Source organism: Pleurodeles waltl, chromosome 6 (genome assembly GCF_031143425.1).
Source record: "Pleurodeles waltl isolate 20211129_DDA chromosome 6, aPleWal1.hap1.20221129, whole genome shotgun sequence".
Taxonomy (NCBI): domain Eukaryota; kingdom Metazoa; phylum Chordata; class Amphibia; order Caudata; family Salamandridae; genus Pleurodeles; species Pleurodeles waltl.
The window spans coordinates 617733472-617756732 of NC_090445.1; the positions used below are offsets into that span (position 1 = coordinate 617733472).

Here is a 23261-nt window from a genome sequence, read left to right on the forward strand (position 1 = left end):
CAATGGGGGCACATAGGGATAGGGGCAACACAAACCATATACTCTAGAAGTGGAATGCGAACCACGAATGGACCCCAAACCTATGTGACCTTGTAGAGGGTCGCTGGGACTGTAAGAAAACAGTGAGGGTTAGAAAAATAGCCCACCCCAAGACCCTGAAAAGTGGGTGCAAAGTGCACCTAAGTTCCCCAAAGAGACAGAAGTCGTGATAGGGGAATTCTGCAAGAAACAGCAACACCAGCATTGCAACAACGATGGATTTCCTGACGAGGGTACCTGTAGAACAAGGGGACCAAGTCCAAGAGTCACGATCAAGTCAGGAGTGGGCAGATGCCCAGGAAATGCCAGCTGTGGGTGCAAAGAAGCTGCCACCAGATGGTAGAAGCTGTGGATTCTGCAAGAACGACAAGGGCTAGAATCTTCCCCTTTGGAAGATGGATGTCACACGTCGTGAAGAGTTGTGCAGAAGTATTTCTGTGCAGAAAGACCGCAAACAAGCCTTGCTAGCTGCAAGGGTCGTGGCTAGGGTTTTTGGATGCTGCTGTGGCCCAGGAGGGACCAGGATGTCGCCAATTGCGTGAGGAGACAGAGGGGGCGTCCAGCAAGACAAGAAGCCCACTCAGAAGCAAGCAGCACCTGCAGAAGTGCCAGACCAGGCACTACAAAGTGGAGTGAACCGGAGCTCACCCGAAGTCACAAAAGAGGGTCCCACGACGCCGGAGGACAACTCAGGAGGTCGTGCACTGCAGGTTAGAGTGCCAGGGACCCAGGCTTGGCTGTGCACAAAGGAAATCCTGGAAGAGTGCACAGGAGCCGGAGTAGCTGCAAAACATGCAGTTCCCAGCAATGCAGTCTAGCGTGGGGAGGCAAGGACTTACCTCCACCAAACTTGGACTGAAGAGTCACTGGACTGTGGGAGTCACTTGGACAGAGTTGCTGAATTCAAGGGACCTCGCTCGTCGTGCTGAGAGGAGACCCAGAGGACCGGTGAAGCAGTTCTTTGGTGCCTGCGGTTGCAGGGGGAAGATTCCGTCGACCCACGGGAGATTTCTTCGGAGCTTCTAGTGCAGAGAGGAGGCAGACTACCCCCACAGCATGCACCACCAGGAAAACAGTCGAGAAGGTGGCAGGATCAGCGTTACAAGGTCGCAGTAATCGTCTTTGCTACTTTGTTGCAGTTTTGCAGGCTTCCAGCGCGGTCAGCAGTCGATTCCTTGGCAGAAGGTGAAGAGAGAAATGCAGAGGAACTCTGATGAGCTCTTGCATTCGTTATCTAAGGAATTCCCCAAAGCAGAGACCCTAAATAGCCAGAAAAGGAGGTTTGGCTACCTAGGAGAGAGGATAGGCTAGCAACACCTGAAGGAGCCTATCAGAAGGAGTCTCTGACGTCACCTGCGGGCCCTGGCCACTCAGAGAAGTCCAGTGTGCCAGCAGCACCTCTGTTTCCAAGATGGCAGAGGTCTGGAGCACACTGGAGGAGCTCTGGGCACCCCCCAGGGGAGGTGCAGGTCAGGGGAGTGGTCACTACCCTTTCCTTTGTCCAGTTTTGCGCCAGAGCAGGGCTGAGGGGTCCCTGAACCGGTGTAGACTGGCTTATGCAGAGATGGGCACCATCTGTGCCCATCAAAGCATTTCCAGAGGCTGGGGGAGGCTACTCCTCCCCAGCCCTAACACCTTTTCCAAAGGGAGAGGGTGTAACACCCTCTCTCTGAGGAAGTCCTTTGTTCTGCCTTCCTGGGCCAAGCCTGGCTGGACCCCAGGAGGGCAGAAACCTGTCTGAGGGGTTGGCAGCAGCAGCAGCTGCAGTGAAACCCCAGGAAAGGCAGTTTGGCAGTACCCGGGTCTGTGCTAGAGACCCGGGGGATCAGGGATTGTCTCACCAATGCCAGGATGGCATTGGGGGGGAAATTCCATGATCTTAGACATGTTACATGGCCATGTTCGGAGTTACCATTGTGAAGCCATACATAGGTAGTCACCTATGTATAGTGCACGCGTGTAATGGTGTCCCCGCACTCACAAAGTCCGGTGAATTTGCCCTGAACAATGTGGGGGCACCTTGGCTAGTGCCAGGGTGCCCACACACTAAGTAACTTAGCACCCAACCTTTACCAGGTAAAGGTTAGACATATAGGTGACTTATAAGTTACTTAAGTGCAGTGGTAAATGGCTGTGAAATAACGTGGACGTTATTTCACTCAGGCTGCAGTGGCAGGCCTGTGTAAGAATTGTCAGAGCTCCCTATGGGTGGCAAAAGAAATGCTGCAGCCCATAGGGATCTCCTGGAACCCCAATACCCTGGGTACCTCAGTACCACATACTAGGGAATTATAAGGGTGTTCCAGTATGCCAATATGAATTGGTGAATTGGTCACTAGCCTGTTAGTGACAATTTGTACAGAGAGAGCATATCCACTGAGGTTCTGGTTAGCAGAGCCTCAGTGAGACAGTTAGGCATCACACAGGGAACACATACATATAGGCCACAAACTTATGGGCACTGGGGTCCTGGCCAGCAGGGTCCCAGATGACATATAACAAACATACTGAAAACATAGGGTTTTCACTATGAGCACTGGGCCCTGGCTAGCAGGATCCCAGTGAGACAGTGAAAACACCCTGACATACACTCACAAACAGGCCAAAAGTGGGGGTAACAAGGCTAGAAAGAGGCTACTTTCTCAGAGTGTTACTAAATATATTAGTATCCTTCTGTGTGATCACAAGTCCACAATCATCCCCAATTTGTTTGTAAGATCCTCACACACCCTACTGAAGTCATGCTTCATCTTTGGATCTCATCCTTGTCCCTAAAATCCAGGATGGGCTTAACCATATTCCAGGGAGCAATTAGGATAATTTCCTACTGGAGTCTGCTAAAAATACATCGTAACACCTTGGTGTGCCTTTATTAGTGGGGTTTCTGGCATGATTAAAGAGATTTGGGGGGGTGCCTATGGAGATAATTTTCCTACACCCAATGAGAAATCAACATGTTTCAGACCTGTATGAGAGGCCTAAGGTTCCAGGGCTTCCTTCAGGACTAAATGCAGGGTAATGCCAGCTAACTGTCCATTTATGTGAGGACAAATCATGGCAAACAGTACTTATATACATATAAAGCATGATAAAAGGGCTTGATTGCCCTTTCCCATGACCTAATTGCCTTGTGTCCTGTAAAATAAAACGATTATGGATTTGGGTGTAATAGGGATAATTATTATCATGTCAGTGCAATGTCTCCTCAATTAGTGTAGAAAAAGGTATGAGCTAAGGAGTAAAATTGTGAAAGGAACCAAAATAAAAAGCCATTTTATGTCCTACTATACACAAATATAGTATAGTAAAGATTTGTTGTGTAATTGTTATGGCTTTAGTAAACTACTAATGTTTGCTTACTTGTGCTGTATGTGTAATGCCATCAGACTGGACCATAATATGTGGAATCATATACTATGCAACCAAGTGCTGTGATGTAAATATTTGAGAATAGAGGAGATAGGTGGCAAAAAGGCTGAGTCAATAGCTTATTTCATGGAACACTAAGGCAGGGGGGCCTCTAGGCCACCACTGACCTCAGGAACAGGTGGCAAACATTAGGGCCTGTGAAACCCAGAGCCAATGACCCCTCAGGGTCTCTCCAGAGTCCAAGACACTTTGAGCAAATGACTGTTTTCACTCTTACAGACAAAACCACAGCAAACATCTCAACTACGGCAAAAGAGAGAAAGGGATGAAGAGTAGTCGTAGGAATAATACACATGGAGATGTACAAATATAAAAAATATAATCGGGCAGGAGGCGAAGAGGGGTAGGTGGAAGTTAATTGTATGGCTGCTTCTCCCTCTGGTTCAAGTTAGTGAGCGCGAAAAAGCTTTGATCAGTTTTGAAGGAGCATTTCTTCTGCAGGGATGTTTGAAAGGTTTTAGGGTGCCATACAAGAGACTTTTTGCAGTATTCCATGGCAAACAACCAAGAAAATTCATGAGCGAGGCCCAAGTCGCTATTGGAGAAGATTGAGAAGGTGCAATTCGGCAGATTTGGCAAGATGATGTTTAATAGCAGGGTGATTTACCATCTATCAACGTATGACATCATGATCTAAAATTTAACACTGCTGATTGGTCTACACATCCTCCAGGAGGTAAGAAAGACTGAGGGCAAAAGAGGGTGTATTACTAGTGAAAGTGGATAGCAAGCCTATATCGCTGCAGAGTTACCATTTTCTAGTCTTCATTATTCAAGGTAATTGCTATCATTGAATTGCGTCAGTACTCCCTTGGAAGGGGGTTGTCAACCACTTTGCCTTTCTTAGGGATTGAGACTGACTTGGTTAAGCAAGAACCAAGGTAGGCAATAGACAAGGTGGCTATTGAAAAGGAAGTCATGAAGTATTGTGAAACAGCTTAGAAATGTATACTGAAGCAACTCCAATCACTCATTGAGCAATCAAATATTGCCACCAAGATAATTCTTTGGGGTAGGCCAATGTCAAGATACCAGATATGAGCTTCATTGGGTTTGAGGCAGGAGTGGCATTTCATAGGTTACTGAAGATAATTAAGAAGGATTTTGAGGTATGGAACCATTTCCTGCATAGTTGCAATGGAACGGAATGGGACGGGATATATATAGTGAGTGTTTAGGACAAGGTCAGTAGGGATACTGCTTTTGTGTCAATTACTGTCGTGCATGGAAACAGAGCAAACATCAATTACATACATGATGCTAGAGTTGAAGACTATTTCCACAATCTTACAATCAACCTCTAACCAAAGATGTTTGCCTCTTTTAATGTTTCTTGCTTAGAATAAAATCACTCTTGCATCAGAACTTACTAAGTGAATAAAATAGACATCTCTTTGACAATAGGTGGGAAATAGAAAATGTAGGGAAGTACGGACTTCATAGAGATTTCTTTCCTGTAGCTAGTTTGCCTGTGGCAGTAGAGAGGCTGCAATATCTGAAGTGATAAAAGTAATTTTTACATGGATGCGGAGACAAAATGTAGAAAAACATTTTCTAGCTTAATAATAAATTTGCTGTGAACAATTTAACATAGTGCCTCTCATAGAAATACGGATGAACACTTTTCCTATTAAAAAGGCAGATGATTATGCAATGGCAGTGAACTCCTGCTCAGGACCCAATTTGAAAGTAGACATCAAATGCTTTCATGAACCTACCTGTGCAGACTGTGAGGTTCTGCATAGTTGATTTGAAATGTGACCCAGATACAGCCTGGATATATATGGTGTACCAGGTACCTGGCACCAATTCTGTGAGCGTGGCCCTGGTGTGGTTCTTGTCAATGGTCAAAAGCTTCAGTGCCGTGCCAAATCCTACTGTAGAGACTGAAAGAGAGTAACTGTTTCTATCACCTGCAGGTTTCTCCCAATTTACAACCAAAGAGTTTGGACCTCCACTGGTGACATTTAAAGCTAGAGGTGCCAAAGGATCTAAGAAAGAAAAAAATGAGATTATTAGGGCGTTTTTCTTAGACTTGATGTTCAACCTGCTGGGAAAACATTCCAATTCATTTTTTGCAAATTCTAAACTGTTGTAAACTGAAAGTTCAAGACATAAAGTGAATCATATATGGACAGACCAGTAAAACGCAACTCACCAAAGAAAGAATCTAGTGACAGTGTCTGGTGTGATAACTATACAATTAATTCACAAGATTCTTACTCACTAGGTATATTGCTGTTTGCATATCTTGTGGACTGAGTAGTAGACCTTGTTATATAAGAAATCTGACTGATATCTCAATGTAAGAATGTTCCTTAGTCAGTGGCAGCTGCTACTCAATGGGGTGGCGGGGTAGGGGGTATGAAAAAAAAAAAAAAAAATACTTAACTTTTCTGTCGAGAGAGATGGCTCAGTCTCTCCTTTGTCTTCTTCTCTTCCCCAACTCCCAGCAACATGGAAACACACAGGCTCTCAGACTCCGCTAAGCCATTCACGACGCTGCAGTTACCAGCATGACAGCAGAGTCGCGATTAGTCTGAGTGGCCAGGTTCAGCACTCAGGCAGGGCAGGAGCCTGTGCACATTCTCCTTCCGGCTGTCCAATACAAGCAGTGGAGAAATGCTAAGTGCACATGACTGTTTGGCTGGCCCAATAGGGCGGGCCAAAAGGTAATGCGTACTTATGGTGCACATACCCCTCTCCTCCCTCTGAGGTAGTTCAGCCATGTCCCACCCTACCCTGGCTTCTGAGGAAAAGTTAAATGATAAGAACAACTTGTTATTATCATTTTATTTTTCCTTTACTACACAAAGCAGTGGGGCGATGCTCCTCTTCCTTAGCGGAGGAGCCGCAGCTGCCTTTAGCATTTGCTAATTGTAGTAGCTTGTTGTCTCTGCGTGCTATCAATAAATGTCTATTAACATCCTGCAAACTAAAATTTTCAAGACAAATTTTAACAAAGTACGTTTTCCAATTGTCAAAATCAAAGGTCATGTGATGAGTTTGTTGAATGATGTACGCTCAAAGGATATTTGATGACCCTCTATCTGAAAATCATCACCACTGATAATTTGATGGGGCACAGAAACCAATAACACTCAGAACCTAGAAGCCCAAAATCCTGACAAGCACATATATATTCTAAGCCTTTCCATACAGATTGAGATGCCTTTTTCTCTGGGCACAAATTTCAAAGGGTCCACACCTTGAATGAATATCTGGAGTTTTGCAAACTTGCCGCTAACACTCCCATAGAATCCTCATTAAAAATGACACTTGCTAAGTTCTCAGGAATATACTTCCATCCAACTACCTAGTACTAAAGCCAAATAGTCTCCACTTCTTGATACATCACTACTCTTTGGGGCCATCATGATGGATTCAAATGGTCTAAACTTTGATAAACGATTCCCATGGATAAGTACACATTGCACATTCAGGATCAGTCCCAAAGAAACACAAAACTACTCTATTGAGACAAAGAGTAATAAAACATCATAACTACCTCTCTCAAATGAATCCCAAACAACCCATGTCCACACCCTATCACCCATGTTGTGATGGCCACACATATTTATCATTTGTTTATCAGAATGTATGATGGAACAATGCGTACGCCAACCATGCATGCCTGAACAACATGATCGAAACAACGGGCACATTGTTTCGACCGAATGCCTTTACCACACATGCCTTTACAACGATTTTTCGTTGTAAAGGCATGCCCAGTAAAGGCATGTGTAGAATGGTATGCGTGGTTTTGGCATGCCAACCTCCCACCCGACCTAAAAACAACTGACCCCACCGTCAAAAATAAAACTACCCCGATCCCCCACCCCTAAAAAACAAACGACTCCCACCCCAAAGAAACAAAACTACCCCCACCCCAAAAAACAAAACTACCCTGATTCCCCACCCACCCCAAAAACAAAAGTACCCCAACCCCCACCCCAAAACAAAACTACCCCAACCACCACCCCAAAACACTGACAACCCCGATCCCCCCACCTCCAGAAACCAAACTACCCCAATCCCCCACCCCCAAAAATCAAAACTATCCCGACCCCCAAAAACCAAGTGAGAGAGCGTAGTTTGATATTACATATTATAGACGTGAAATGCTTATGATTAACAATGCTGCATTAAATAAAATATTAATTGAAACATTCATTAACGTAAAGGATTTTCATGTGTGGAAACTAATGTCATCTGTAAGAAATAATCGTCAATAGATTGTCAAAGCTGTGCACATTAAAACGCATAAGACTGCATTCGTTAGGACTCGTATATCTTAAGTCAGCGTGAGTCAAGCAAAGCTGTGTAGCTCTCATATTAAAGCGTATTTTTCTGTCTCTTCAGTGTACTGACTTGCAAAAGACCATGACCCAGCGATTGTTCTTTTCTTCACTAGTTTGCAACATCCCCCGATTCTCCCATCCGCATGTTAGTAGTTTCTAGCATAACAGCTATATACTTTGAAACATTAATGGACACTTCCAAGGACGATGGAGCGCGAAGAAGAGAACTTTTGACCTGATACGTGCAAAGTCGATGAAGTAATCCCGGATGAGCCACCTACGAAAATACGTCAATTATGAAGACCAATTAGAAAGAAAAGAATAATCGAAAATGACAAAATGCATTACTTAATGTATAATTTGATAGGTTACCAATGGTGGGGTGTATTGACTGACCAATAGAATTTTGGGGGAATGTATCATGAAAAAGGGATAAAAACCCATGACACAGGAGACAAACGACATTGAGGTAGGGAATAATATCGATTGCATCCCGAAACTCTGTCACTCTATTTTGTGACTTGAGACTTAGATAAAACCATCCTTGCCCATAGACTGCCCCTTACACTTTTCTCCTTATGAGCAGAGTGTCCCTTGCTTAATTTAGATAGACTGACGGCGATCTAACTGATGTCCTGAAGACGAAGACCGATCCTGTATGCTGACCTATCTTGAGGAGGGTAATAACAAATGTTGCTAATGAACTCTACTTACTTGCTTTTCTTTCTAGGTACCAACTGCTGTATGTTTTTGATTAGAGACCTTAGTTAGAAGTTTTCCACATTGGTGTTCAAAATTGTTTTGCATGAAGCCCAACATGCTAATGCTAATTAGAGGTTAGACGAGGTATTCATTTTGACTGACAAACTGACGTGACTGACGTAATGCTATGCTGAACTAGTATCTTTAGAAAGTTCGATGTGTTACGATTTGCTTATATCCATCTGATTGTCTATGCTACTGATCTTAGCATTATTGAAAGCTTATTATGGTTGTCATCTTGTGACTGTGCTTATATGCTTCCTGGCTTTGAGATTGATGCATTTACTATTAGATTGTAATCAGTAGGGAATAAAACTCATAAAACTTCATTAAGGTGTGGTTATTCATGACTGAAAGGTCATGGTTGCGCCGAATGTTTATTAATGCCTAAAGTAAGATATATTTTGGTGTTAAATGTTAACAATGTTATTGACATATTGATTGATATTTTGATCAGTTATCTCGTCCTACGGTGTCTCACCACTGGGCCCAAAGATTCATCGGCCTAAAACGAGTCCTGATATGTATAAATTAACATAGACGGACGCGTTAACACAAGCTATCCTGATCCCCCTGACCCCGAAAACCTAACTACCCTGATCCCCCACCACCACCCCCAAAAAGTACTCCGACCCCCACCCCAAAAATCAAACTACCCCGATCCCCCTCACCCAAAAACGACCCCCCCACCCCCAAAAACCAAACTACCTCCACCCCAAAAAGCAAAACTACACATATCCCCCACCCCTACCCCCCAAAACAAAACTACCCGACCCCTCCACCCCCCAAAACAAAACTACCCTGACCCCCCACCCACCCCTAAAAACAGAACGGTCCTGATTTCCGTCCCTAAAAACCAGAACTACCCCAATCCCCCACCCCTAAAAAACAAACTACCCCGACCTCCCCCTACCCCAAACCCTTAATCCACCCCCACCCCTAAAAACTACCCCCCAACCCTGCCCCAGCCCCACTTACCTGAGCGCATCCTCTCCCGATGCGGACTCATTTTTTCTCTGCTTTAACCACGCATGTGAGTTGTTCAGCACATGCGTGGTTAAGGCAGAGAAAAAGGGAGTCATTGTTAACAGAAGCATGGTTCTGCTTGCGTTAACAATGGCATTGTGGTTCCGGAGTCGCGGTTCTGGATGTTACCCGTTTATCATTCTAGTTCAAAGTCATTCTGAGGACTCCAGTTTAATTACAATTTAACATGTGCAACTGCACACTTGGCAAAGGTTGAACATTGTGAGTGAAACTTGGATAATGCACATTGATCTAGTCTATATTAATGGCTAAGCTTTGAGTTAATGTTGTGTCTGCCCATCCATGTGTGTTTTGTTTTCTGTAGGAAGGCCATTTTTGGGATTCATGGTCAACAAAACTTTTAAACCTTGGTTGAAATAACTAGAGCCCAAAGTGATTACATGTATACCCCTGATCAGAATACATTATAATGTAGATTATTCTTTCATCTCTATCGCAAGATGGTAGTGGAATGTTTAGGTCACTAGGATTTGTCTAAATAATTAAAAATTTTGCCCACTCTTGATCGTCATCACAATGAAGGTGGGACCCATTATGTGATTGTGTACACCTTAACAGGAATTCAGATACACACCAAGTGTTGTGTTGGTTTTAAATGTGCTAATTTGTTTAGGAAGAGCGAGTAAAGCATTTCTTGTAGCGAGAATCAGAACTGATATACTGATATCAGTGGTGGAAGCAGGCCTGGCTGGTGTAATAAGGGTTCATGTAGAACCCTTGTTGTACTATATAGATAAACGATAGCTTACTGCAGAGTTATGGATTTGTCGCATTTGCAACAATCAATCACCTGCTGCATAATTTGCAGAAGATAACAAAAAGGAAATGTTTCCTAGCTAAAATTGATCAAATGTTGGCAAAAATTTGACTGCATATTGCTGTGCAGTATATGGCCCATCACAAATGTTCACTGGTCACTTTCCAGTTCCTTATTGTTTATCTGGGTGCTAAAATGAAACTAAAGGACGAATATTTGCCCAAACAATGGCAAGATGTTTACAAACTACATAATAATGAAGTAATACTAACAAAAATGTGCCACATTGCGCCATTTTCCTCCACCCCCCCATAATTTAGTTAAGCATGCCACACACTTTGGTCCACCCTTGTCCAATAATTCTAGGGTCACTGCTTACAGCTTTCTTTTGGTGCAGGGATCAGCTCTAGTCTGTTGTATGGCTTCCAGCTGCATCTTGGAGGGCACATCAGACTTCTTCGTGAGAATGTCTGTGGATGTATTTGGGACAGGTTGAACATTAAGGACCTAATTACGAGTCTAGCGGTCACTAGACCCCCAGACTCCCGGTGGTGGTCTGGACCGCCGCTGCTGTGGCAGTCTGACTGCCACATAACGACCGAGGGGATCAGTGATCGCAATGGGCTGACAGCGGGTGCAGGTTTTAATCAGCCAGGGCGATACTGCACGCAGCGCCACCCTGCTGATTATAACCTTATTCTTCGCCAGCCTTTTCATGGTGGTTTTACCACCATGTAAATGCTGGTGGAGAACAGGTGGAGGGGCCACAGGGGGGGCCTGCACTGCCCATGGCGTGGACAGTGAAGGGGTCCCCCTCTCCACCACCCTAATAATGCGCACTGTCTGCTGTGCAGACAGTGCACAATACAGGGTGCCAATGCCTCCTGCGGGTGTCAGCTTTGCCGTCAGCCCAGCGGGACAGTCATAATGGGGGTGGCAGACAGGTACCACTACATGGGTGGCCACCCTGTCGGGAGTTTGGCGGACAGGTGTTCCCATCTGCCAAACTCGTAATCAGGGCGCAAGTATGAAAAGATAGGAGATTTTGTATCCCCTTTCCATATCCCACAATAAATAGCTAGGCAAAAGCTGTGGCCTATGGCTTTCTCTCCACCAAAGCTCCCACGCTTTACCCTAGCCGCACTCTTCATTATTGTGAGGGCAGCACTGCCTTATGACTAGAATGGCTTATCCTCTGTCCCAGTGACACAAACCAACGTTCCTTCTATCACCAGCAGTCAGAGGTGATCCACGCCTCCTGCCTAGCAGTCGAAAACATTTTGAAGCAAACATATCAATTGAACAATAGTATGTCAGAATGCATGGGCTCAACAAGAGCTGGGCCACTTCAAGACAGAGGTGCCAAAGGAGGTGGCCCTAGAAGCAGTTAATGATGAAATCCTGTCCAACATCTCTGCAGAACCCTGGTAGCTGCAGTCTCAGTCCTTTTTACTTCTCAATGTTGTTTGGAGTGAACATGGACTCTCAGGCCCCAACTTGCACTGTAAGGCATCTATGCTTACTTTACCAACTCTGTGTGTTACTATATATGTGTACGTATATGTGCTTGCAAAGAGCGCCCTTTCATCCTCCTGGTGAGGAATATTATAAAGGTGCATCTTTATTTTTGCCTTGAATGGTATCTCTTTCTGTCCAATGGTGTTTCAAAATGCAGGAAGAACTTCAGTACACAAACAGCTTTATTTAGCTTTGTGAGAAAGGAAATTATGAAATTCCATGCCTAAACCTTCCAAAGTCTTGTGCTTTATATACGGAAGCAAACAAGCTTCCATGTTTACAATTTAGAAAATAAACACATACAGTGATAACTTAGATGTAAATTAATAGATAGTTGTGCTGCCCATACAATGATCTTCTGTATTCATTTTTTTTCAATTTTGAAAGTAAATTAGAATAAATCACAGACAATGGTAGTTGGAGTATTCCCAATCTAAGGTTTAGAGGCGCTAGACTTGCAGTTGAATTTCAAATGCAATTAAATATGTTACAAGCTTTGATTTCTAATCAGTTTTTTTTTTTTTTTTTTACACCTTTTCGATATTTCTGGATTTGAAAATGCAAAATGGGCCTAGCGCAACCACTGATTAGAATGAAATAATTTCAGATATTTATAGGTGTCACCCGGCACAGTTGTAACCTCACACATCTGTATTCAATAACCAAATCAAGGCATTCAGGTGAATATTATGTTATACTTCTGACTGCACTCAGGAGCTGGGAATAGGCAATGTTTTTTTTTTTTAGGTACGCTTGACCTTGTGTATACTTTTTAGTATGTAGGTCGAGCGTAAGTATTCGATATCGTGTATACTTTTAGTATACTTTTTATGGCTTGAAGCGATTTCATTTGTTGGTTGCAGTGTTCTTTAAAAATTGGTCAGTTCTGCCTTTTTCTGTTTCAGAGAAGTGACCAACTACTGTATTATTCCACTTTGGTTTCTTTATCTGTTGCTGTGACGGACTACTTTTGTCATTTCTTTGTTGCTGCCTTTTCACTGTGGGTGTTTTAGGCTGGTAGCTGCCTGCGTTTTATTGCAGCATTCTGTTCCTCCCACTTCCTCCCTTCTTTTAGAACAACTCTGCACACGCATTGATTTAATCCTGAAGTAAGCTTATTTTTGTGCATGTTTATGTAATATTAAAATAAGCTTATTTTACAAAAGAAACATACTTTGCCTAAGTGCTTAGTTCATTACTCAGGAAAGCCACAATATGCCCTTTCTCATAGAATGTAGCTAAACCTAGAAGTAGTGATATGAAACTTGCAGAGACTGGCATCTGGAGTCTCTCTGTCCAGGGCCCCTCCCTACTCGCCCTCACGGACACAGGGCATTGCTTATCTCCTTTTTTGGGGCCATAAAACTTCTCAGGCTGCTCTGCTATTTTTAACTTCATTAGAGCTTTGTTGAAATGTGAAGCAAGAATGCTTGCAAGACTTTTCATTCTGTTTACATAAAAAGAAAATACTTTTCCAGCCTTATTTTCCAATTTGCGTTCAGATGTTTAAATACCTCAAGGTAGTGCAGTTATCTTCTCGTCCCTCCTGAAGGGCTTGTGATTTTTTATAACGGCAGTCACAAGTGACCACCAAAACATGGCAGGAAAATACAAAATTATGAGGCAGGGTTGACCAATTTATGTGGCAAGAAATGTCCAGTTCTGAATTTACAATAGCTCTAACTCAAGAAAATGTCAGATCTATGCATTGCAAATGTTTGTTCTTTTTTCCATCTAGATGCGACATTCGCATAAGCCTCACCAAAAGTGATATCTGCTTATTGAGATCAATCCTAATTTAGTTTTCAATAGTCAAACATGAAATTTTCTATAGAATTACATTTTTTAGCATGACATTTCACATGGTATGGATACTTTTGCCACCTAGTGGTTGGATTTGTATGTTTTGGACTACAAAATGTTGTCTTTATACTCCTCCAGGGGATTGACTTAGAGCCTGGATATGACATCAGCCATACGCCCTAAATCCCTCTCAATTGCCCATCATTCCAGATTATTCTTCCACCTTTGGGATTGGAGGAGTGACGAGAGATTTCACAAAGAAGTCATCCAAGTTAGATCAAAGACCTTAGAAGGGATACAGGAGCTCTTTGCTGAAACTTGATCAAGGTTGTTAGGATGTACTGTGGAACTGGGGCATTGCTTTGAAGTAGCCTGAGAGTGGTAATTGGTTGAGGTGGGGTCCCCAAGATTCCACACAGACATTTTGGATTATGAGCATAAACTTCATATTTTTACCAATTTATCATTGGAAATTTCACACTTCATGACAAATATCCAGTATGTATGCTTAGGCTATCATATTCTGAAAGATAGAGAACAAGTACTCCATCAATGGAGGAGATGGGTTTTTCCAACTACGAAGTCAAAACTGAGGATGTTCGGGGCTAGCATCAAGGCTCAGACTCAGAAATTCTTCCAGAGATCAAAGGAAAGAAGAGAGAAGACACTACGTGTACACTGTACCAAACCAATTAGCAGTCAGAGCCCTTGAAGGACAAGTTATCCACTCTGTAGCTTACAATCTAATGCCTTCGGGGAAAAGACAGAGGTGTACAAGTTTAAGTCCTTGATTGCTTGCAACTGAAAGAGTTCAGGATTCTTTCCATCCAACTGGGTTGAAGGAAAAAGCCACTGATAAGGATCTGGTGAAAGGTGTCTGTGTAATTTGTATGGATGTTCTAGATTAAAAGGAGAAGATGGGCCAGGCACTCCTGAAAGAAAAGCCCCATATGGACAAAAAGGCATTTTGCATCACAGGTGTGGAGATGAAGAAGAGAGCACTGAAAGTCTAGATCAAATAACTCATTAAAAATAGGACTTCTGGTGAGCTTATTTCTCAGCACAGGGAACCTAAATCTTGGAGACTGTGAAGAAACCAAGGCAGGAGGTAAAAACATGTTACATTGGAAATGGCACAGGATATTGAGCAGGAGACTGTGATGGGAGAAGAGGAAGCTCACTTCCCACAAGGCAGATGGAACAGGTTTTGACACACATGTGAAGTGGAAGATCAAATGAGAAGACACTGTGTAGACTCTCCCCATGCGAAAGTAGATGAGTAACCCCCAAAACCTATTCCGTTCAGCTGACAAATCGATATACCATGGTGTTATCAAAAGAGCAGTAGACACCTTTGGAGTCCACATGGAAGTGGAAAAAGTGGACTCTTATTTTCTCTTGGAGACATTAAATCCTGAATACAGGAAGAACCCATTTTAGCCATGCTACCCAGCAGGAAAGATCAGTTTTAGTAAGACAGTCACATTTAAGTCAGTAACATCTTACTAAATCTGATTAAATCGTACAACCTCACCTGCTATGCAGATAACATCCATATTATTTTAAGAATGGATAGCACTGAAGACCTCTACAATTCAAAACTCAACAACTGCTTTTGTGCCATAAGTATTTGGAAGATGAATAACCATCTAAAGCTCAATACCACAAAAACAGTATTATGACCTGCAGGTGATGGCAAAACTACTAGCCTAAGGCCATGTGGCCTAAGGAACTTCAAGCCCATCCAACATAAAAAAAAGTTAGAAAACAATGAGTAACCATGAATTCAGAACTATCCTTGATACCACTTGCTAACAAAGTCACAAAGAGGGCCTTCTACACAATGAAAATGCTAAATTGTATCTTTCCATACCTTGCATACCAACATAAATTGGAAGCGATCCTCATGCTCGTAATCTCCAAGCTTGACTATGCCAGCAGCCTATACCTTAGCACACTCGCATTAATTATCACAAAATACAACTCATTGAAAATACTGCTACAAGGCTTCTTCTCTGCCTTCACCCAAGAGAAAGCATGACTCCAATCCTGCAATCACTTCGTTGGCTTCTTACAGCTAGAAGGACAATGTTCAAGGCACCCTGCATTGTCCACAGAGCTTCGAAAGGAAAATTATCTCTATAGCTACAAGTTAATTTCAAACAATACAACCCAAACAGAACACTGCCATAAGAAATCTGTAGGAGGGACTGATTACTCAGTACATGCTGCCAAGCTCTGGAACTCCCAAAAAGCCAATGTTAGAAGCACCCAGGAGCATATACACTTCGGAAGACAGTTGAAAACCTGGGCATTTCTTAGATAGCATCACAACTCACTCCCTGTAACACAGCGCAGAAAACAGTCACACCATCAAGCGCAATCCTCAGGTTACAACTCATGATTTCCAAACAACTTAACCAGCATGCTGGTTTCGTTATGCAGATATTGTGTATATCAAACAAGGACACCCCAGTAAACCCACAGGACAGGGCTAGTTACAAACAGTATCACACAATGTCATGTGGGACTTATTTCATAGGGCAATTAACTATACAGTCTATAAGCCCTAAACTATATTTTACTTATTCAAATACAGTATTCAATACAATTCAATTTTAATCTCCAAAAATGTTTCATCTCAAATCATTTTTCATAAATACATTGCATATAATGGACACATCAAAGGGATTGATCTTATTTGTATTCATCTACTTAAGTTTTTACCAATCGTAATTTAAAACAATCCATTCATTGAATGTGTAAATAAAGGGAATCAAAACGTGCAGACAGCACAGTGCTCACATTTAATCACACCAATACAAACATATAGGACAAACAATGCACTGTATATGCCCAAATGGTAGTCACTTAAGTCTCAATAATGGGCTGCCCTTATGTCAGAGCTACTCCTTTCTCAACAAAAAAAGTCCTGGAACATTTGGGGGCAGTCTGTTGACGTTTCGACCGCTAATCACTAATGGGGTCTCCTCAGGACACAATTGTCTGCCTCACACAACTATGGATTTAAACAAAGCTCAAATTATGTCCAGGTCCAGCATATGTTGCCAATGGAATTGGTGCTAACTCTCTCTCAATCACTACCTCAACTCCAAAATTGGAGAAGCACCCTCAAAATGGAACACAACCCAGTGTAGCAAGCTCTCTACTAATGTTGTTGTATAGCCCCATGTTGCCAATCATGTCAGACAATGTCCATCAAATGTGACATAGTGTCATACCCATTGTTCCTAAATTACTTGCATACCGGTAAACATCACCTAATGCCATGGTAACAAATAGGTCTGTGAGCACCAATACAAGTGTCTCATGTACCATGCATGTGTAAGTGAAACCAATCCTTCACGTATTTGTCACCCATGCTAAACATTCCATGCCTCCCTATCACTTATGATTCCCTACCCACGGCAGCCGAACTTAATTATTCACTGGGACCCAATTCAAAGTCATCCTCTAAAATATAACAAGTTTAAGTTGTAGTGTCACTTTTAAAGTGCAACACTTCTATTTATGTGTTAATATACTGATACTTACATTATTCACAAGCTAAGTACAATATTTAAATAGACCCGGTATCCATGGAAAGCAATGCGAACACTGTAAACCAAAAGATTATAATTAATTCTATTCATGCTAACTATAGTCCTTCCAAATTAGGCTACTTTAGCCCTTAATGCTAGGCATACATGCTCCCAAATACTGTGGGGAGGGGAAGACACCTTCATTTTACCACCACTCGGATTCATTCTATAGCATGGCAAACAGCTGTGTGTCAGCACAATGAAGACAATGCGTCAGATGTCCACATCTTATCTGTCTGGGGCTGCTCAAAACAACTAAACTGCAAACCCTGGGTGCCATCTTGGGACGTACGTATTCAGTCCGCATGCTTTACAACTCACTAAGCGTCACCCCTTCATGTCCGTACTCCAAATATTTGCACTACTATTAGTCAGAATGGAGGCTAATTATAGGGGAAGATAACATATATGCCTGGAATTTATGGCGCACCAGGTTACAACTAGGGGTGCTACAATTACCCTCATTAATCACCATACCAGGTCACCAGTGTGTATCTCATCGGTAGGGATGGTGTAGCTCCACGTGATCCCTATTGCTCGAGTGTACGGAGCACAACTGACATCAACATGGGAAGTCCAAACTAGCCTCACTGTACATATACAGCCACAAGTATATATACAAAATATCAAGGCAGACGCTCCTACTAGACCCAAGGCGATTGTTACACATCAGCTGAGAACCAACAGTGAATCATGAGCCTGGCCCATGAATGATTCCATGGGTCACAACCCAAGTACCTTATAATGTCTTACTTAGTAAGTATCTACCTTATAATTAAAGGAGTTTGAGCCTCCCTCCAGCTCAATGGGTCACCCTTACATATCCAGGGTCCCTGTAACTTTCACCCCCTAGGTAATTCCTGTACAGACAATGAACTCCATCATAGTGTTAACTTACATTTTAAAAGGGATACATAGTTCAAGGACATTCTAAGACCAGCAAAGTCTAATCTCCAGGTGCATGTGGTGTACCATGGGACAGTAAATGAGAGCGAACATGCAAGATAGTTAATGCAGGATATTGACTATACAAACATTACAAGGATTTCACAATGTCTGACACTTCAAGATATCCTCCTGTTAGGGGGAGGAAAGAGTAATTTAAAGTTGTGGCACTGCCAGTCTCATCATATCATTCACATCATTCAGTCCCTTGCTCATGCTTCTCAAAATATCCATCCATTTGCACTCTTTGATGCTCAGCAACTTTGTGACATCTCTCCCCAACTTTTGGGGAGATTGACCACTTCCAACACCTACAAATAGATGTTGTCTGCAGAATGGCTGTGTTCCTTGAAATGCTTCCCCAATGCTGCACTTCAACTCCACACTTTATTCGGCTTCTATGTTGAACAATATGTTGCTTGACCATCTGGGATGTCTGTCCACATAGACCAACATGCGAGGACATTGAATTACATAAATTACATAATGGGGGCCATTGAGTCCGCCAGGGTCGTGGTGAAGATCTGACTGCCACCAAAGCGGTGGTCCAACTGCTTTAGCGGCAGTCTGACTGCCACATTACGACTGTGGCGGTTGCGCCACGGTCTGACTGCCAGTTTATCTCCACAGGAGCGACTGGAGGTGCTGGGGGTCCGAATCCGCAAGAGAAGGGCTGCAAGCATCACTACCCTGGGGATTACGACCCCACTCTCCACCAGCATTTACATGGTGGTAGCACTGCCATGGTAAGGCTGGTGGAGACAGGGTGTAGGGGGCTCCAGGAGGGGGCCTCCACTGCCCATGCACTTGGCATTGGCAGTGCAGGGACCCCCCATGGCCAGCCCTGTCATGCTATTCACTGTCTGCATTCAGTGGACAGCGCAATGGGTTCTCCTGCACCCTACGCATTGCATCAGCTCAATCATGAGCCAGCGTCAATGTTGTAGGCTGTGCCCCGCTGAGACAGCGGGCAGAAACACCGTTTCCACCCGCTGACCCAGCAGGGAAGTCGTAATGGGGCACATGGGAAGGCGGATGCACTGGCCGCAGGAGTTTGGCAGACGGCCGCAGGAGTTTGGCAGACGGCCGCAGGAGTTTGGCAGACGGCCTTTTCTGTCCACCAAACTCATAATGACCCCCCCCATGTGTGTTACAGTTACACGATTTCAACACAAAAACATTCTCATCAGTTTTCCATTCCTTGGTATCACCTGTGAATGCACATATAGAGCAGTTTCCACATCTATACTGCCCAACAACCGCTGGAAGTTCCCATAGGGTACCAATGTCTGTTTTCCTAGTGTCTTCCCTCAATTATCTTACCAAATAGACCTTTCTGTTTGTGTTCCTCTTAAATGCAAAGAGCGGGGGCTCTGCACATGTGTCCCTTAGCATTGGCCACTGCTTCAAAATAGTTCTGTTGACATCATTACTGATAGGGGAAGAGGTGCTGACCATCACTACTCTAGTCTGCCCATCTTCCCTTACTCTGTGGGTTGGTAGTTCCTCCAGTGGGAAAAACCATGCTCTTTTCTTTCCCTGGTGGTTATCTTCTTATGGTACCCCTTCCTCAAAAACTTCTGTTTTAATATATTGGCCTCCTGAAAGTAGCCTTCTCTATTTGTACAGCTCCTTCGAATATGAAACAACTGCACATTTAGTAGGTTATTCCTCAAAGCTCTGGTATGGTGACTATTGTAACGTTAAGAGAGTTGGATTCACTGGGCTTCCTATACAGGGTAGTGAACAACTTGCCATCCCTACATCTGACTAGTATATCGAGAACATTTATCTCATGTTTGTTATAATGCACAGTGAAATGTAGATCCTGGCTCTGACTGTTAAGCCGACGACCAAAGTTTTTTAATTCACATTTGCTTCCTTACCATATGAAGAAAACATTGTCAATGTATTGCCTTTAGTTCATATAACTGGGCGCAGTAGGGATTTGAATGTTCATAAAAAATTCTCTCTTTGAATTCATTGACAAAGAGATTCACCACATCTGGAGCAAAACAAGTCCCCATTGATACACGATTCTTCTGTACATTGAAGTCTTTTTCAAATAAAAAATCGTTTTTTCAAAGGGCAATTTCAGGCATTGTCAGAACCAAGTCACCTCTTGTCTCCTTTATCCCAGCCTGTTTCAAACACCCATCGATTACCTCGGAGGCCTCATCTTGGGGGATGTTTGTGTACAACGATTCCACATCCATAGTTACCAACCAACTGTTTATTCAGAGGAATGTTAGACCATCATTAGATTAATGAATTTCATACTGTCCCTAAAATAGGCCTGGGTAGTAGGATCCTCCTGTTTGATATACTGGTCAACAGATCTACATAGGGGCTCTAGAACTGAACCACACTGTGATACCATTGGGCTACCAGGGAATGTAGATGTGTTCCTATGAATCTTGGGCAATGTGTAAATTACAGATGTTCCAAAATGATATTTATTCAAATACACAAATTCTTTATCAGTGATCGTTCCAGCAATTAATGCTTCTAAAATAATGCATTTAATCTTCTCTTGAATTTTCTTAAGAGGATCTGAACAAAATTTTTCATGATGGCTCAAATGTTTGTAATTGTCTACAGATTTCTGCCTTATAGCTAACCGTGGCCTGGATCACAATGGCCCCACCATATCTGCTGGTTTGTGAAGTCAGTGTTTATCATTAACTGTCCCAAAGTGCCTCTTTCATCTTTAGTAATATTATAGGGAATTAACATTTTCTTCTTTTCTAAATGTTCTATCTGTTTGAAAACCAAATTTTCAAATGCTATGATTTCTGCACTCCTGAGAAGGGTAGGAAGATCCAATTTGGTTCCGTCCCTAAAGAAATGTTTGAGTATAATTGGACCCCATTTCTAACAATAATCATTCTAAAAAAACCTATACAATTCACTCTTCGATTTAAAATATACAGGACTGTCCATAAGTGCAAAACCCAATGCCTTTCTTTAACAGATTAGTCTCATGAATAGAAAGACTATGTCTCGAAATATTAATTATAGGAAATTTAGATTTCGCAGGTGTATTCACTAACTGTAAAACTGGTTCATAGTTTGTCTTTCTCCTGGTCGGTAATTAGGGCCATGCAAAACCCTGCTGCGGACCCTGCCCTGCCTCTGGGTCTTGACCTGTATGGTCTTTGCCCTAAAAAATGCCCCGGTGTCTGGCTGTATCTGTGGAGGGGCATATGAATTATCTCAAGTACTTGGGCATGGTGTTTCCTGTTCGTCGGAGTTAACAGACAAATCTGAAAAGGTTACCAGTTTGTACACAGGTTGTTGTCCAGGGGAATTGTAGAAGTTTCCTCTTAAGTAAGGATATATGTGTTCTATGGTAAACCTCGACTTATCTTTATGAATTTTGTCTATTTCCTTCCCTAATTCAATAAAGGAAATTCCTCAATCATTTTCTGTAAATTGGCAAGGACAGCCTTGGTATTTTCAATAGCTGTGTTATTCTTGATGTTATTCTCTAATTGTGTAATCTAACATTTCAAAATGTTGAGTTCTTCAAGGCGCGTATCAATTCCTAACACCACCCAGTGGCGGGAACAGTTGTTACCAATGTAAGTGATTTTTTTTAGGAATTTCTCCTTATGGGTAAAAATTACAGGTGCATTCTTTTTTACTAGTAGGCCCACAAAAATCACATCAACTTTGAAATATTCTGCCAGTAATTTAGCATACACTTCTGTTCTTATTGCTTTCTTTTTCAATCTTTCTAGTTCTTCAGTATCTGCTCTGTTCTTATTAAAACTTGTAGTAGGGGTGTCACTTAATAATGAAGATCCTTCCAAACTTATAGCAATATATTCATCAGTATATAATAAAGTATATTTGTCCATAGTACCTACTGTCTTCTGTAGGTGGATTATGTCCTTGCAGACAATCACCTGTGCTAAATCCTGTATATCCAACAAGGACCACCCAGTACATTCACGGGACAGGGATGGTTACAAACAATATCACACAATTGTCACGTGGGACTTATTTCATCGGCCAATTAGCTATACAGTCTATAAGCCCTTAACTAAATTTGAATATTTCCAAATACAGTATTCAATACAAAGCAATTCTAATCTCCAAAAATGCTTCATCTCAAATCAATGTTCATAATTACAAATACCATTGTAGGCAAGCGCTTCAGCGCCCAACACAGGAGTAGTAAGTGCCATAATGATGCTGCAATACAATACAACAAAGCACTCTGAACTAACAGTAATGCACTCTTGGAGGTGCCATAGAGAGCACCTGAAACAAAACACATTGGACACCCTCTCACCCAAGGAACAGCGAGGATTGCATACAGTTAGTTGTCAATATCGTGGAAGAGTGTACTGCCCAATTCCCTCTCGGAGTGAAAGACACACAACCTTTACTCTCTCATGAATATGGGTCTGCGTCCTGGAATGTGCATGTATGGTCCTCTCTGTGAATGTTTCCCTGACAGGATCTCTAAAGAATTTCACCTGTGGTAACATAACATTTTCTACACTAGAAGCCAATCAGAAAGCAAAGCAGAGATTCCTGAAAACACAGGTGGCAACAGTTTATTGAATGAATTCTTAGAGGTAGCTTCTTCAGAGTTCAGGTTTCAGGAATGTCAGAAGAATCATTAGACGACTCAGTTTACATAATCCTTAGTGAGACACCTCAGTCTCTGAAAGGTGATCCCACCAATCTGCAGGTGCTGCTAAACAGAGCTTTAACTCTCTGATACCAATACCTCGTAGAAAAGGAGTACTATGACTATGCCAGCTGTCTCCCAGCTACATTCGTCTAGCAACGGGATGTGTCATCCTGATACATATAATACCAGAAGAATGCGTATTCTCCCGCATGCAAACTTTGAAAGCAAAATAAGAAATATTCATACTCCCAACAACTGCTGGGATTAAAATGTGCTGCAATAAATAAAGAACAGACAGCCGCTGTATGGCTGTTTTAGACTCATAGTTGCATTCTTTTAAGTTTTTCAAGCAATTACCGAGAACTGCTTTGTCACACACTTTGCAATAAAGCAATTGTGTATATTGCAGT

At 42.5% G+C, this 23261-nt stretch overlaps 1 protein-coding gene across 5 annotated transcripts in view; it reads right to left on the reverse strand.

The window, feature by feature from the left end:
* The window catches only part of LOC138300066 (receptor-type tyrosine-protein phosphatase V-like), a 573371-nt gene that overhangs the window by 193870 nt on the left and 356240 nt on the right, over positions 1-23261 (reverse strand). For all 5 annotated transcript variants that reach the window (XM_069238934.1, XM_069238932.1, XM_069238933.1 and 2 more), the window contains one exon: positions 5187-5459. In XM_069238934.1, the coding sequence (XP_069095035.1) occupies positions 5187-5459 (273 nt within the window). The remainder of the gene's footprint in view (positions 1-5186; positions 5460-23261) is intronic.